At 43.8% G+C, this 16,756-nt stretch overlaps 1 protein-coding gene across 1 annotated transcript in view; it reads left to right on the top strand.

The window, feature by feature from the left end:
- The window catches only part of LOC134213431 (NADPH oxidase 5), a 335,835-nt gene that overhangs the window by 252,576 nt on the left and 66,503 nt on the right, over positions 1-16,756 (top strand). The window contains exons 3-4 of the mRNA XM_062692477.1: positions 9,629-9,740; positions 9,836-9,933. Of these exons, the coding sequence (XP_062548461.1) occupies positions 9,629-9,740; positions 9,836-9,933 (210 nt within the window). The remainder of the gene's footprint in view (positions 1-9,628; positions 9,741-9,835; positions 9,934-16,756) is intronic.

Raw genomic sequence — 16,756 nt, 5'->3', positions numbered from 1 at the left:
TCTCCCAAAGTTCGCCAACCCTCTCCCCAACCCTTAACCCAACCCAGCGCATGTTGACATCAGTTACGGTGATGGCTTCCTCGTACTGTTGAACGTACTTCCAAATATCGTCCAGGTCGGTTTGAATTTCTTCCTGCTTAACGACAAGGCCAACGATGTCAGCTTACGGGGCGCCATGGTGAGTTACTCGCACACGTAACGAAAGAGAGATGAATGGTGTAGTGATCCACGTGATTCCAAGCTTCGGCAGGCATATACTGTGTATATTTACCTTACACAGTGAAATGCATCACCAAACCACGTAAACCAAAAACAGGAATCTCCAAGGGTCGATCGATAACGCCAGTCGTCTACAGCACAGCTCGCCAGTGTGTCAACCGTGGGGCATACTGTAAGAGGAACTAATGTAGTATCCAACAAGCCTGGCCACGGCAGGCCATATATAGTGTACCTTCAAATACAAGTGGCTGTACCCAAACGATAATCTAACTCCTTTGAGCTATGTGGCGATGGCGATTGTAGTTATTATTAATGCTCAACGTCAATCAGTGTTTAGGCATGAAACCAAGAGGAAAAAATAAGGTGTAATATCCAAATGTTATGCTTCGGCAGGGCATATACTGTGTTCACTCACCTGAGCAACTATAACAGCTGTGCTAAGCCCTGAGCAGAGCAAAACTCCAAACCAAATATCGTAAAATAACACCAAGTGCACTCAGGAAGTGGTCACAAATGATTCGTCGAAGAGGATTAAATTTATTTAAAAAAGTGCAGTCACTGTCGTCCTGCTTCGGTGACGTATACATTCAGTGACTCACCTGGACAGGTAACTGATGTCTCGACCTCTTCGGAACACTTGTCTTCTCACGTTGCTGAAGTGGATGGATGGGTTGTGTCGTGCTTCTTCGCTTAGGAACCACTGGATAGCCTTTCCAGAAAGAAGGTTGCTCCGAAATGTAATGGGGAAAAACACGTCGAAAATAGCGTTAGAATCCAGGAATCTTCGCTTCGGCCGAACACAGTGAACTTGTGTAATTTACCTGGAAGATAAACCATCGCACTGGTTCAGTAGTTTGGCAATCCCATAGACAATGAATCCTTGTCGCACAGATCCATCGAATTCTTGGGCCAGTCTAACACGGATGGATTTCTGTTGTACTGAATATTGTTCGAATGCTTTCCAAGAATCAGCAATAAATCGCCGAGCCACTCACGTACAGGTTCATATGCAAGTTTTGATATAAACTCCGGTTAGTAACAGGTTTTCCGTCCTCGCTTCGGCAGGACATATAAATTTGTTCCTCTCATCAACACAAAAAATCCTTTCGATGAATGTCCAAACCGAGGATAACGCGTAAACCTCCTGTTTTGTAGCTCCAACCCAATTGTCCGCGAGTGTGATGGCGGGGTGGTAATTGTGTGCACATGGAATGGCGATCGCTTCCTTTGTAGTGGCGCGAATTCAAGCTCAGCATGGCTCCAAGCGATCATTGTTCGATTTTATTGGTCTCCCGTGGTCCAACCGCATCCGGTTCCTATGACCAAAATGTTGTGGAGCCGAGTAATTAGCTCCTTCGATAAGTGGGTGGCTCCTGTACACTCGATCAGTCAACTTGGCAGAGGACAAAATTCCTTGTACTGGGCGAACAGTTGGTTTACCGGCACCGATAATTCCCGAATATTGATTCCTTCTTATATTCAATTAACAACACACTCGCGGACAAATTAAAAACCACTATATTTAACTAAATCACAACCATTACACAATTAACATTTATTCCGCTTACAACTAACAAATTTCGTTCTTAACTTAAACACGAATAATATTTGGGCCGAACGAAGGCCTGTACCCGCGCGCCTGTTGTTGGGTTGGATAACCAAATTTGACTAACAGTAACAACCCGTCATCCTCAGACCAAAAGTCGATGATCAGAAGCAGTTCAGAGACAGGAAAATCCCTCTCCGACGATTGAAAACCCATTGTTTTGTGGTGCAGCAACAGAGTGAGGATCGCAGCCACCTGGCACGACGCCATGTTTTTGCAGCCAACATCTCAAAGTAAATTTTATGCTAGTATTTGTGTTGTTTACCAACATCTGATCTGATTCTCATTGGGATCCAGAAATGTTGGCTGCAAAACAAGCCCATTGTGCGAGATATGGATGACACCCACCTGGAGGATCGCAGTTGAATCCCGATGCCAGGGTTGTGTTTCGCGTTGGGTTTGTCAATGTGATTACGCAACAGCTAATAACTCTCCTGGTAGTAGGTCAACTACAGTGCTTTGTTGTTTTTTAGCCGGCCAATCTCCCCCTGGCTTATCTGGAGATCCGGGGTTGAAAACGATTAGATAGAATGTCTCACATCCTGACACACGTGTATACAGTCCCAATCGACATTTTGAAGATTCCCTCAAAGTAACTCGTAATTGACATTGAAAATATCCGCGTAAACTATCCAATCGGGAGTTCACGCCACGCTGGGAACGATGAAAAAGATTTTTTTTTTTTTTTTTTTAACTAATTTTATTTGCTAATTATCTAATACATGCATTTATCTCTTAGACTAGGTGTTCCGTGTTTTCTTAACACTATCATCCTTATTTGCTATGTTACGCTTTTAGATATTATTAATACATTTCAATTGCCTCTGGCAGTTACGATATTTCCTCTGGTTGAATTAAACCATGTAGGAATTACAATGTTTTCTACTTAAACTAAACTTAACCTAATTTATACTAAGGGTACAAGGAGCTAATCGTTGCAATAGAAGATTGCAAACGATTTTTGTCTAAAATTGAAATTATTTTGTTGGACATTTGTTGCAATGTCTCAATATTAGAAATTCTATGAAGTTCATTGGTACTATACCACGGAGGTAACTTCAGAATCATTTTCAAAATTTTATTTTGAATCCTCTGAAGTGCCTTCTTTCTGGTATTGCAGCAACTAGTCCATATTGGCACAGCATACAACATGGCTGGTCTAAAAATTTGTTTGTAAATCAAAAGTTTGTTCTTAAGACAAAGTTTTGATTTTCTGTTTATAAGTGGATATAGACACTTAATATATTTGTTACATTTGGCTTGAAGGCCTTCAATGTGATTTTTAAAAGTTAATTTTGATCTAGCAGAAGTCCTAAATATTTAGCTTCGCTAGACCAATTAATTGGAACCCCATTCATAGTGACAATATGTCTGCTAGAAGGTTTCAAATAAGAAGCTCTCGGCTTATGTGGGAAAATTATAAGCTGAGTTTTGAAGCATTCGGGAAATTTTCCATTTTTGCAAGTAAGTGGAGAAAATATCCAAACTTTTTGCAATCTACTACAAATGACACGAAGGCTTCGCCCTTTGGCTGAGAGACCTGTGTCATCTGCAAACAAAGATTTTTGACACCCTGGTGGTAAATCAGGTAAGTCAGAAGTAAAAATGTTATACAATATGGGCCCCAGTATGCTGCCTTGGGGAACACCAGCTCTAACAGGTAATCTATCAGATTTAGAATTCTGATAGTTTACCTGCAGTGAGCGATCTGATAAATAATTTTGGATCAGTTTAATAATGTACAGAGGAAAATTAAAATTCATCAATTTTACAATCAAACCTTCATGCCAAACACTATCAAATGCTTTCTCTATATCAAGAAGAGCAACTCCAGTCGAATATCCTTCAGATTTGTTGAGCCGAATTAAGTTCGTAACTCTTAATAACTGATGAGTGGTTGAATGCCCATGGCGAAAACCAAATTGTTCATCAGCAAAAAATAGAATTGACATTAATATGAACCATCATTCTATTTAAAATAATCTTTTCAAACAGTTTGCTTATTGAAGAAAGCAAACTGATTGGGCGATAACTAGAAGCCTCAGCTGGATTTTTGTCCGGCTTCAAAATTGGAACAACTTTGGTGTTTTTCCATTTATCTGGGAAGTATGCCAATTGAAAACACTTGTTAAATAAATTAACCAAAAAGGATAAAGAGCTCTCAGGAAGTTTTTTTGATAAGTATGTAAAAAATACCATCATCACCTGGGCTTTCATATTTTTAAATTTTTCTAGTAATAGATCTCACTTCATCCAAATTAGTTCCCAACGAAGGGTCAAAAACATTGTCTTGGTTGAGAATGTTTTCGAAGCTTCGTGTAACCTGATCCTCAATTGGACTAGTGAGACCTAGACTAAAATTATGGGCACTCTCGAACTGCTGAGCAAGTTTTTGAGCCTTTTCGCCATTTGTTAATAAAATTTTATTTTCCTCTTTAAGCGCTGGAATTGGCTTTTTAAGAATTTTCGTTAATTTCCAAAAGGGTTTCGAACTGGGATCCAACTTCGAGACATTATTCTCAAAGTTGGTATTTCTCAGAATAGCGAAACGTTTAATTTCATTTTGCAAATCTCGCCAAATAACTTTCAACGCGGGATCGCGAGTTCTTTGGTATTGCCTTCTTCTCACATTTTTAAGACGGATCAGTAGCTGAAGATCGTCGTCAATAATAATGGAGTTGAATTTAACTTCACATTTCGGAATTGCAATGCCTCTGGCTTCGACAATTAAATTTGTCAAAGATACGAGAGCATTATCAATATCACTTTTGGTATCGAGAGGAATATCAACATCAAAATTCCTATCGATATACGTTTTATATAAATCCCAATCAGCTCTATGATAATTAAAAGTAGAGCTGATTGGATTATAAATGGCTTCTTGTGAGATTTCAAATGTCACAGGAAGGTGATCAGAGTCAAAGTCAGCATGAGTTACCAATTGGCCACACAGCTGACTTGAATCCGTTAAAACTAAATCAATTGTAGAAGGATTTCGACTGGAAGAAAAACAAGTTGGTCCATTGGGATATTGAATAGTATAATATCCCGCAGAACAATCTTCAAATAAAATTTTACCATTGGAATTGCTTTGAGCATTATTCCATGAACGGTGTTTGGCATTGAAGTCACCAATTACGAAGAATTTTGATTTGTTGCGAGTCAGAATTTGAAGATCAGCTTTCAATAAATTCTTTTGCTGCCCATTGCATTGAAAAGGCAAGTAGGCTGCAATGAAGGAAAATTGTCTAAAATTTGTTTCAACATAAACTCCCAAGGTTTCAAAAAATTTGGTTTCGAACGAAGAAAATTATTTATGTTTGATACGTCTATTAACCTTCTGTCTGTGCTCAAAAAAACTTACGTTGTCTGTGCTCTGGGGTCAAATTGACCCCAAATTGAAATTGTTATAACTTTTTTAATGTTAGGCCAATTTTGGATTTCTTGGTCTGTTTCGAAAGATAATTTAATCATCTTTCAGGTCGTTACCGAAGATTGACTATAGGTGGGCGGGTACATCACGGGGAGGGTTTTAGTGAACAAGGGTACAAAAACAGTGATTTTCATGATTATTTTACTTATATCCGAAAATCCTACCCATTTTGAACTGCAACTTTTTAAAAAGCTATGCAGGTAGGCATGTGCTTTGGCATGAGGCGTTGATAAGTTTAGAACTCGGCCGCCAGGTGGTGGTATATTTGAATTCATTATTTTAGACTACTCAAGATATTCCGATATATAGAATTCTCCTCAGTTTAAATATTCTTATCGCACAATTAAAAAAATGGGAAGAAGTGCTCATTATATTGAGCACCGCTTTGTAGTGCTAGACATCCTGAACAATGTTGCCGAATACAACTTGGGTGTAGGTATGAGGGATCTCAAGCTAAAGCAATATTTCATATATGCAAGAATATTGCAAGTACACTAGCGCCGCCTATTTGTAAATTTCCTTATTTATTCCGTCACATGACAGTCTATTCCCACCAGACGAAATTTGTTACAGACGTCATCTTATCAAATTTCAAAATTGTGCGATAAGAATATTTACAATGAGGAAAATGCCATATATCGGAGTTACTTGAATAGTCTAAAATAATGAATTCAAATATACCGCCACCTAGCGACCAAGCGCTAAACTAATCAATGCCTCATGTCAAAGCAGACGCCTTCCTGCATAATCTTTTGAAAAGGTGCAGTTCAAAATGGGTAGGATTTTCAGATATAATAAAATAAGCATGAAAAATCACTGTTTTTGTACCCTTTTTTTACGAAAACCCCTCCCCGCGATGTACCCGTCCACCTATAGTCAATATTTGGTAACGACCTGAAAGATGATTAAATTATCTTTCGAAATAGCCCCAAAAATCCAAAATTGGCCAAACATTAAAATAGTTATAGCAATTTCAATTTGGGGTCATTTTGACCCCAGAGCACAGACAACGTAAGTTTTTTGAAAAAAAAAAACACTGTAGCGCATATTTTCAAGATTTTTCAAGCGAATTTGCACATAGGAGACAGATCTCGGCGAGTTTTACCAAACTACCAAAAATTAGGAGAATCGGTTGAAAACTAAGAAAATGGCAGCCACTCAAAGTGGCCTGGGGTCATATTGACCCCAGAGCACAGACAAAAGGTTAATGACAATGGCGACCCCACCACAGGCGCTGTCAAGACGATCATTTCTGTAGATAAAATAGTTTGGATCTCTTTTAATGGAGAGTCCTGGTTTTAAATACGTTTCAGTTATAATGGCAATATGCACATTATGAACTGAAAGGAAGTTGAATAATTCATCTTCCTTACCCTTTAGAGAGCGGGCATTCCAATTTAGAACTTTCACACAATTATTTGGATCCATTGAAACGGAGTCCGATAACAATTTTTTGTGTGTACTTTATACCAACCTGAACAGCTTCTGGAATGGTATTTGCTTTGAACATTGCATCAATCATGTGATGCAATTGTTCAGTTAAAAAATCAAAATCGGAAGCAGTCATGCTACCTGAATCGGCAACATGACCATTATTTCCCGTTGGGACATGGGTATAAACCTCATTTTGAGAAGAGAAATTTTGTCTACCAGCAGCGATGTTTGCATACGTAGGTACATTCGAAAAATTGGAATTTACTGAAGTGCTTGCTACCCGTTGACGAGCGGCAAAATTTGTTTGTGAATTGTGGTGGGTATGAATTGCTCGACCGGTAACTGGTTTCGAAATTTGAGCGTTTGAAAATTTCTACCCGTCGAATCTGGGATCCGATTGGAATTTCCTGTCATCAATTTTGCACGGGAATTCAAAACTTTTGCGTGAAGGGCATTCCCAGAAATTGGATTTATGATTACCCCACAATTTGCACACTTAAATTTATTGAATCTTCTCTCACAGGACAAGCGTCCTTGGCGTGAGAGGTTCCACCACAAATCATGCATTTAGCATCCATGTGGCAATGTTTGGTTCCGTGACCCCACTTTTGGCACTTACGGCACTGAGTGGGATTTTGGAAATTTCCCCAGGCCTGCGGAAATGTTCCCATGTAACACGGACATGGGACATAATACAGGCCTTTTCCAAACTTTTCATATTATTTAGTTCACTTTTGTTAAAATGAACTAAATAAAATTCTTGAGAAATGCCCTTTGGGAAGTACCAGAGTGATTTCTTTTTCATCTTAATTACTTGGACTGGTGAAAATCCAAGTAATTCAGAAATTTCAATTTTAATCTCATCCAGTGATTTGTCATCACTGGGCAGACCTTTCAAGACGACTTTGAACAATCGCTCAGTTTTGTCGTCGTATGTGAAGAATTTATGGCGCTTCTCAGTTAAATACTGGAGAAGACGTTTGCGATCGTCAAAGGATCCCGGCAAACGCGGCAGTCACCCTTCCTAGTTATCTGAAATGAAACCTTGATCCCCTGAAGGTTACTCAAGATTTCATTCCGAAAGCCAGAAAACTCGGCAACAGATACCACAATTGGCGGAATCCGTTGTTTCTTCGCATGAATCGAATCACCTGGGCTAGAGGTAGATTCGATTTCCTCAAATTCGTTATTAATCAAATCGAACTGATTGCTCAGTTCGATGGGAGAAGAAATAATGTCAACGTTAGATTTAGAAGGAATATCTGAAGTCTCCAGCTTCCTTCTATTTTTTCCGCGCTTGGGCAGGACGGTCTTGAAACCTTGTTTCTTTGAAGGAAGTGGAGAATTAAAATAGCTTCGGGTAGTATTAAAAACTTCCTTCCACAAAGAGAGAAAAGAACCGCACAGCACGAAAGCACGATGCGGTCTGACGATGAAAAAGATGACATCACCAACAGAGGGTGATGCGATTCAGCGAAAGGTGTCCCGGAAAGTAAGCCTACTGAAGCTTTATTCCATGAATATTTATTCCGACGGACGGACAGTCATACCAGCAGCAGCCACAGCATCAACATCGGCCGCAGCGACCCGAGATAACAGCAAGACTACCAAGTCGATCGCTTGTCAAACCAACTCAATGGAGCGAATCAAGCACCGTTCTTCACTTCGATATTAGGTTTCCTCACATCGTTCTTCACGAACTCTCGCGAAACTAAAGCTTCACATGCTGGAGGCGATGCGGAATATGATGTGAAGCAGAGCGGCAACGAGCAATCGCAGCGAAGGATGCAAAAGGAATGAACGTTTCTGCAGCAACTGTTTTACTAAGATATGAGCGAAAACGGATCATCTAATCTACGAATGAAACTCGTGGTGGGCTGATCACTTCAGTAAGATGCAACTGTGGAATCCAGCTACTACAAGTATTGGTAGCACACGCTCGTCGTTGTAAGAGACAAACCTTCCTCATCTATTCCCTGACCCGGATTCCATGTTGTTCATCACCGCAGATTCACCAGTACTGAGCACCGAAATGCAATAGTTTGCTCTCGGCGCAACAAACCAAGCTCCCTTTCCGGAACAGTATCAATCGATCCCAAGGGTCGAACCATCGTTCTTTCAAAGTTCTTTCCAAAACTCGGAGGCGCATTTATTGTATCAGTTCTCACGTATCACACTGGCATGTCAAAGGTTTTTTTGTTCAGGCTCTAATCGACTAATAAAATCATTCTCATTCATCTATGATGCGAGGCCATTGATAATACGACCAAGGGCAGGAGGAACTAACCAAATGATACTCATTCTGTCGTTGGACGTCCGACAAGGACATTTTGAAAAATCTCCCGGCGTTTTCTTGGAATTCCTTAAATATGGCCTCTGTTTCTAACTACCTTTAACTGCTGCTGCACCTATCGAATGTCTGCAGAGGTATGTCGACGCTCAATCGTCATTTCGTCCAACAAAGTCCACAGTCCACTAGCATTGGTAGAGGACAAATAAGAAAACAACGTGGATTTCACCATCAACGTTGAAAACTTCTGCGCAACCGTGAAAGCGTGTGGATTGTAAGAATAGTTATTTCAACAATTTGACCTGCCTCCATCAACTCGTCATCAAACTGTCACCGTCGATCAAGTGAAAAGTGGGCGCAGTATCGATTATCACTGCCTACGGTCAATATACAGTGTTTATGCAGCTGGTTCTACTCTCTGGCAGAATCCGCTAGTACTGTTACCAATCCAAATTTGTGTGCAACGACTCATATACGTTCAAGAAGATTTTGATTTTGATTTGCATTAATAAAGCCTAAACACAAATTTTATCAAGATCATACATATATTCCAATTTTTAGATATCTAAAATCTTGATAGACAATTCCATCTAGCACGAATAAAATAAATAACAACTAATCATTCTTTCTACCGGTTTCTTTGCAGTGATGAGAAACAGATGGACTTCGCTGAACAAATGGAATCAGTGGCTTACGTGCTCTGCGGAGAGGGAACAGTTTCCTATGAAAAATTTTGTCAAATATGGCACGCCAAAGGAGTAAGTTCTATTTCACAACCACTTGTTGACATAATTGTAATCGCACCAAACATCATTTATTTATCTGCCTTTCAAATACCCCATATCACTTGCAGATCTTGGATAAACTCTACCGCCTAATTGACGTTGACTCCACCAACCTGCTGTCGACCAATCAAATTATGGAATTCATCTCCAATCTCACAAACTCACGGTAAGTTATCGACGCGTCGTTCAATCTCTCACGGGTCAGATAATAACTGCGATCCTCTCAATTATAACTGCAATGATTGGTATCATGATTGTATCGAAAAACGGGAAAATCTCGCCAATTTTTTCCCTCTATCCTCATGTTATTTAAACCCATTTTACAATTCAGCACTCTGCAATCTCGACATCTCGACAAAGTGCTTCAACGTCCCGGGGATGCAGTCGAGTTTGATAGAAATTGCTTTTCTCCTAAAACGGTTATCTTGGTCAGCAAAAACAAAGCTACAAATATCTCCCAACCATATCAAGATCTACACCGCTGCCGATGGTTGACTGATGGCAATCATCCAATCTACGACCTTCATCGATTGACGCGCTTCGTGAGAGATCATTATCGGGAGCTGTCCGATCGAATCGAATCGAACCGAGTCGACCAGAGTCGCCCCGTGAGGATCGGATGGTGACCAATTAAAGCACCTCATGCAGGCACCCCAAGACATCACAACGTGAGACATTCACCTGGGAGATCTTAATCGGAGGCTGAGATTTCAGCCCAACGATGAAACAAGTGAACGATCACATTTCGGCCGCAAGTCAAAAATGACTCAATCGGTCCAGTTTGCAACTTGATTATGGGTCATTAATGGGCTTCGAATTTCCTCGTAGGTTTATTACTTTGAAGGGTTTCCATTTTCGATATACGACTGATGATGATGATCACACCTCATTAGTTAGTGCAATCATTACAGCCAGTTTGGCCGCAGAACCTCATTAGTAATAAACCGGAACGCCCATCAGCACTCAATTCCCATTTCAACTCACGTAGTCTCGTTAAACAAAATTCCAGCCCATAAAGATCCGTGCACCGGTAGTCTGAATCACACCGCCACCTGATCAGTCTTTCTAAGCAGATTGGATCGGTTGTGCCGGGGCCCGCGTTGCTGTCAGAAGGATGACACCGAATGAGAACGGTGGCGTGGCGCGTGGTATTTAGACACCCCTTATATCGCATTCACCGCCCGCAGGGCTATCAATCTCTTGGCAGTCACCACGGATCGCTACCTTCTCATAGCATATACCCATCTACCGATACCAGCCTTCGATCCATATAGCAACGCAACGGTAAATGCGGCTGAGATGTTCTCAACTGCTAAACAGTATCAGAAATATGAGCTATTTATCGAATATAAATCAAAGGATATATTCGATTTATTCTATACACCTTTTAGGTCAAACATAATCAATCTTTGGCACAAATGTTTGACATATATAAATAGGTTACAGAATAATGGAACCAAAACAGTCGAATTTAATTATTGTTTTCTATGCACTGCTGTATGGGCCAACATGGAAGTAGTGGACCCTAACGCAAAGACACATACGAGTAAACCGCGGCATAGAGATAATCTTTTCCAACAGTGTAAAGACGTTACCCTAAGTTGTTCAAAAAAACCAGATAGATTTTTGTCGAAAATAAAATTATGAATAGGTAATAAAATATTCCGACATGATCTTTTCACGCTGGTATAATTCCAGATAATGACCTCAAGTAGGAGGTACGTCAACAAGAAATACTTTCCGACTGGAAAACACTGCTACCGTATCGAATTGATGAACAAGTGCGAGAAGGCTGATTCATCTCCCGGGTGGATGGATGCTACATCATGATCTTGCACTTTTCTTGCGAAGAATTTTGTCCATCAGCGACAGGACAGAATAAAGCGACGATCCATCTCGATCGCACGATCGCGGCGATCTTGTTGATTTAACCTGTTTGTTGATACCTACCCTAGAGCTGGTCTTGATGCGTTTTCCAGGAACGATCATCGAGATCGATCCTCAGATGGTGGTGTTTAATTTATGCACCGTAATTCTATAGTCGGTGCACGGATGCTACCGTTTCCCTGAATTATTGCACCTTGACTCAGGTACCTGCCATCGTTGTCCAGTCCACCGGACAGTCGTTACTGTGCATAGTGCATTTCAAGCCGTATCATCGATTTGCAATTCCGTAACAGAGGCAGGGGCCATTCTACTGTATGAAGAATTTGCGTTTTGCCTACCAGATGACGATGTGTCTTGACGATAAAATGTTTCGAATAATATCCGATGTCTTGGTTGCATTAAAAAATGTAAAAAAAAAAACTCCGAGGCTAATGCCATACTTGATAAAAGTTATGTCCAAAGAAAACGTTCTAGATTTGGTTATCATTTTTCAGTCAAGATGCTATCGTAAAATACCTATCCATTTATGTCAAAGTTGAAGCGTGATGTATAAAGTTACTATCGATCTGTGATCCTAAGAAAAACAGCAAAACAAATAGGGTTAATGCTCTTTGAATTCATAACATGTGTGCAAATCAATACAAATCGGCCACAAAAATATGCAGCACAACTTGCTTTCTTTGACATTTTTCTGATTTTTTTTGAGCTGATAAAGAAAAACTGAAACAGTCAACTATCGCCTTGATACTCTGACATTTTTTATCCATATCCAATACAAATCAAATCCGTATTCCAATCCAAATCTGACCCAAATTAAATTCAAATCCAATCCAAATCCAATCCAAATCCAATACAAATCCAATCCAAATCCAATACAAATCCAATCCAAAACCAATCCAATCCAAATCCAATCCAAATCCAATCCAAATTCAATCCAAATCCAACCCAAATCCAATCCATATCCAATCCAAATCCAATCCAAATCCATTCCAAATACAATCCAGGTCAATCAGAAGCCAAATCAACTTCAGGCCAGTCAGTCAGATTCCAGTCCGGTCAGTCCAGATCCATTCCAGATCCAGTCAGTCAAGTCCAGGTCAGTCCAAGTCCAGGTCGGTCCAGATCCAGTCAAGTCAGTCAAGATCCGTTCCCAAGACCAGTCCAGATCCAGTCAGGCCAAGTCCAGTTCAGATGATCCAATCCAGTCCAGTCTGTGTCAGTCAGATCATGTCCAGATCCCAGTACAGATCCAGTCCAGATCAGGTACCAGATCCAGTCCAGGTCAGTCCAGATCAGTCCAGATCCGTTCCAGATCCAGTCCAGATCCAGTCAGGGCCAGATCAGTTCAGGCCAAGATCCAGTCTATATCAGTCCAGATCCAGTCAGGAGTCAGGTCAATCCAGATCCAGGTCATCAATCCAGGTCAGTCGATCCAGTCAGGTCAGTCAGATCAGTCAGATCCAGTCCAGATCCAGTCCAGGTCAGTCAAGATCGGTCAGGTCAGTCAGATCGGTCAGGTCAGTCCAAGATCCAGTCAGATCCAAGGTCCAGATCGAGTCCAAGTCAGTCCAGATCCAGTCCAGGTCAGTCCAAGTCAGTCCAGTCCAGTCCAGTCCAGTCCAAGTCAGTCCAGATCCGTTTCCAAGGTCCAGTCAGTCGTTCGAACCGATCCAGTCAGTCCAGTCAGAGCCAGTCCAGTTCCAGATCGGTCAGAGTCCAGGAAGTCAGGTCCAGATCCAGTAAGTCCAAGTCAGGTCGGTCCAGTCATCGATCCAGTCATTACCAGGTCAGTCGGAAGTCAGATCAGTCAGTCAGTCCAGAATGCAGTCCAGAGTCAGTCAGTCAAGGTCAGATCGTCAGATCCAGTCAGTCAGTCAGATCCAGTCCAGATCCAGTCCAGTCAGTCAGTCGGTCAGTCCAGATCCAGTCCAGGTCAGTCAGATCCAGATCGATCAGTCAGTCCAGGTCAGTCAGATCCAGTCCAGATCCAGTCCAGGTCCAGTCAGATCGGTCAGTCCAGGTCAGTCCAGATCCAGTCAGGTCAGATCCAGTCCAGATCAGTCCAGATCCAGTCGGTCCAGGTCCAGTCAGATCAGTCCAGGTCAGTCCAGGTCAGTCCAGGTCAGTCAGGATCAGTCAGGTCCAGTCCAAGTCGTCAGATCAGGTCCAGGTCAGTCCAGATCCAGTCAGTCCAGGTCCAGTCAGTCAGATCCAGTCAAGTCAGTCAGGTCAGTCCAGGTCGGTCCAGATCCAGTCCAGATCCAGTCCAGATCCGGTCAGGTCAGTCCAGATCGGTCCAGATCCAGTCCAGGTCAGTCCAGGTCAGTCAAGATCAGTCCAGATCCAGTCAGATCCAGTCCAGGTCCAGTCCAGATCCAGTCCAGGTCAGTCCAGATCCAGTCCGATCAGTCAAGATCCAGTCCAGTCAGTCCAGAGTCAGTCCAGGTCAGTCCAGGTCAGTCCAGATCCAGTCCAGATCCAGTCCAGGTCCAGTCAGATCAGTCCAGGTCAGTCCAGGTCCAGTCCAGGTCAAGTCCAGGTCCAAGTCAGGTCAGTCAAGATCCAGATCAGTCAGTCAGTCCAGGTCAGATCCAGATCCAGTCAGATCGGTCAGGTCAGTCGGTCAGTCAGGTCCAGTCAAGTCAGTCCAGATCCAGTCAGGTCAGTCCAGATCAGTCAGATCCAGTCCCAGATCCAAGGTCGGTCAGTCAAGTCGATCCAGATCGGTCCAGGTCAGTCAGATCAGTCGGTCAATCCGTCCAGGTCGGTCCAGTCAGTCCAGTCAGGTCAGGATCCAGTCAGATCCAGTCCAGGTCAGTCCAGATCCAGTCCAGATCAGTCAGTCAGTCAGTCCAGAGTCGAAGTCCAGGTCAGTCCAGATCCAGTCCAGGTCCAGTCAAGTCGGTCCAGTCAGTCAGATCCAGTCCAGGTCAGTCAAGTCAGGTCAGTCCAGGTCAGTCCAGATCCAGTCCAGTCAGTCCAGGTCCGATCCAGGTCAGTCCAGGTCGGTCAGTCCAGGTCGGTCAGTTCCAGATCCAGTCAGGTCAGTCCAGGTCCAGTCAGATCCAGTCCAGATCAGTCCAGGTCAGTCCAGATCCAGTCCAGATCCAGTCCAGATCAGTCAGTCAGTCCAGATCCAGTCAGATCCAGGTCAGTCAGGTCAGATCGGTCCAGGTCAAGTCAATCGGTCCAGTTCCAGTCCAGTCCGGTCCCAGATCCAGTCAGATCCGATCCAGTCAGGTCGAGTCCAGGTCAGTCAGGATCGGTCAGATCAATCAGGTCCAGTCAGTCCCGGTCAGTCCAGTCCAGTCAGTCCAGGTCAGTCCAGATCGATCCAGGTCAGTCCCAGGTCAGTCAGTCAAGTCAGTCCAGGGTCAGTCCAGGTCCAGTCCAGGTCAGTCCAGGTCGGTCAGGATCCAGATCCAGTCAGTCCAGATCCGGTCAGATCAGTCCAGATCAGTCAGGTCCAGTCCAGGTTCAGTCAAGTCAGGTCAGTCCAGTTCGGTCAAGGTCAGTCCAGGATCCAGTCCAGATCCAGTCCAGATCGGTCCAGATCCAGTCAGGTCAGTCAGGGTCCAGTCCAGATCGGTCAGAGTCCAGTCCAGGTCGGTCAGAGTCAGTCCAGGTCAGTCCAGGTCCAGTCCAGGTCAGTCGGATCCAGTCAGATCCAAGTCAGTCCAGGTCAGTCAGGTCAGTCAAGATCCAGTCAGATCAGTCAGGTCAGTCCAGATCGGTCAGGTCAGTCCAGATCCAGTCCAGGTCAGTCCAGATCAGTCCAGATCCAGTCAAGTCCAGTCCAGTCAGTCCAGATCCAGTCCAGTCAGGTCCAGTCAGGTCAGTCCAGATCCAGTCGAGTCAGTCCAGTCCAGATCCAGTCCAGATCCAGTCCAAGATCCAGTCCAGATCAGTCAGGTCCAGTCCAGATCGGTCAGGTCGGTCAGTCCAGGTCAGGTCAAGTCCAGGTCGGTCAGGTCAGTCCAGGTCCAGTCAGGTCAGTCCAGATCAGTCCAGATCCAGTCAGGTCCAGTCCAGGTCAGTCAGGTCAGTCCAGATCCAGTCCAGATCCAGTCCAGGTCAGTCCAGATCCAGTCCAGATCAGTCCAGGTCAGTCCAGATCCAGTCAGTCCAGTCGGTCAGGTCGAGTCAGTCAGTCCAGTCGGTCAAGTCAGATCCAGTCCAAGTCGGTCAGATCCAGTCAGGTCAGTCCAGATCCAGTCCAGATCCAGTCGGTCAGTCCAGATCGGTCCAGATCCAGTCAGTCAGTCCAGATCCAGTCCAGGTCCAGTCCAGATCCAGTCCAGATCAGTCCAGGTCAGTCCAGTCAGATCAGTCCAGTCAGGTCAGTCCAGGTCAGTCCAGGTCAGTCCAGTCAGTCCAGATCCAGTCCAGTCCAGTCAGGTCAGATCCAGTCCAGGTCCAGTCCAGATCAGTCCAGGTCGGTCAGGTCCAGTCAGATCAGTCAGGTCAGTCCAGATCCAGTCCAGGTCAGTCCAGTCCAGTCCAGGTCAGTCCAGGTCAGTCGGTCCAGATCGGTCCAGATCGGTCCAAGGTCAGTCAGAGTCGGTCAGTCATCCAGTCCAGATCCAGTCAGTCCAAGTCAGTCCAGGTCAGTCCAGATCCAGATCAGATCCAGTCCAGGTCGGTCGATCAGTCCAGGTCAGTCCAGGTCCAGTCCAGGTCAGATCCAGATCAGTCAGTCAAGTCAGTCCAGGTCAGTCAGATCCGGTCAGATCCAGTCCAGATCCAGGTCCAGGTCAGTCCAGTCAGTCCAGATCCAGTCCAGTCGGTCAAGTCAGTCCAGATCCAGTCAGTCCAGATCAGTCAGATCCAGTCCAGGTCAGTGTCCAGGTCAGAGTCGGTCAATTCCAGATCAGGTCAGTCCCGATCAGTCCAGGATCAGTCCAAGTCAGTCAGATCCAGGTCCAGATCGGTCCAGATCGGTCAGAGGTCCGGTCCAGGTCGGTCAGAGTCAGTCAGGATCGGTCCAGGTCCGGTCCAGATCCAGTCAGGTCGGTCCAGATCAGTCCAGGTCGGTCAGGTCAGTCAGATCCAGGTCAGTCCAGGAGTCGGTCAGGTCAGTCGATCCGGTCCAGGTCGGTCAG

This window comes from Armigeres subalbatus, chromosome 2 (assembly GCF_024139115.2).
Source record: "Armigeres subalbatus isolate Guangzhou_Male chromosome 2, GZ_Asu_2, whole genome shotgun sequence".
Lineage (NCBI taxonomy): Eukaryota > Metazoa > Arthropoda > Insecta > Diptera > Culicidae > Armigeres > Armigeres subalbatus.
Note: the sequence above shows the minus strand (reverse complement) of the source record. Positions and strands in the feature narration are given on the sequence as shown.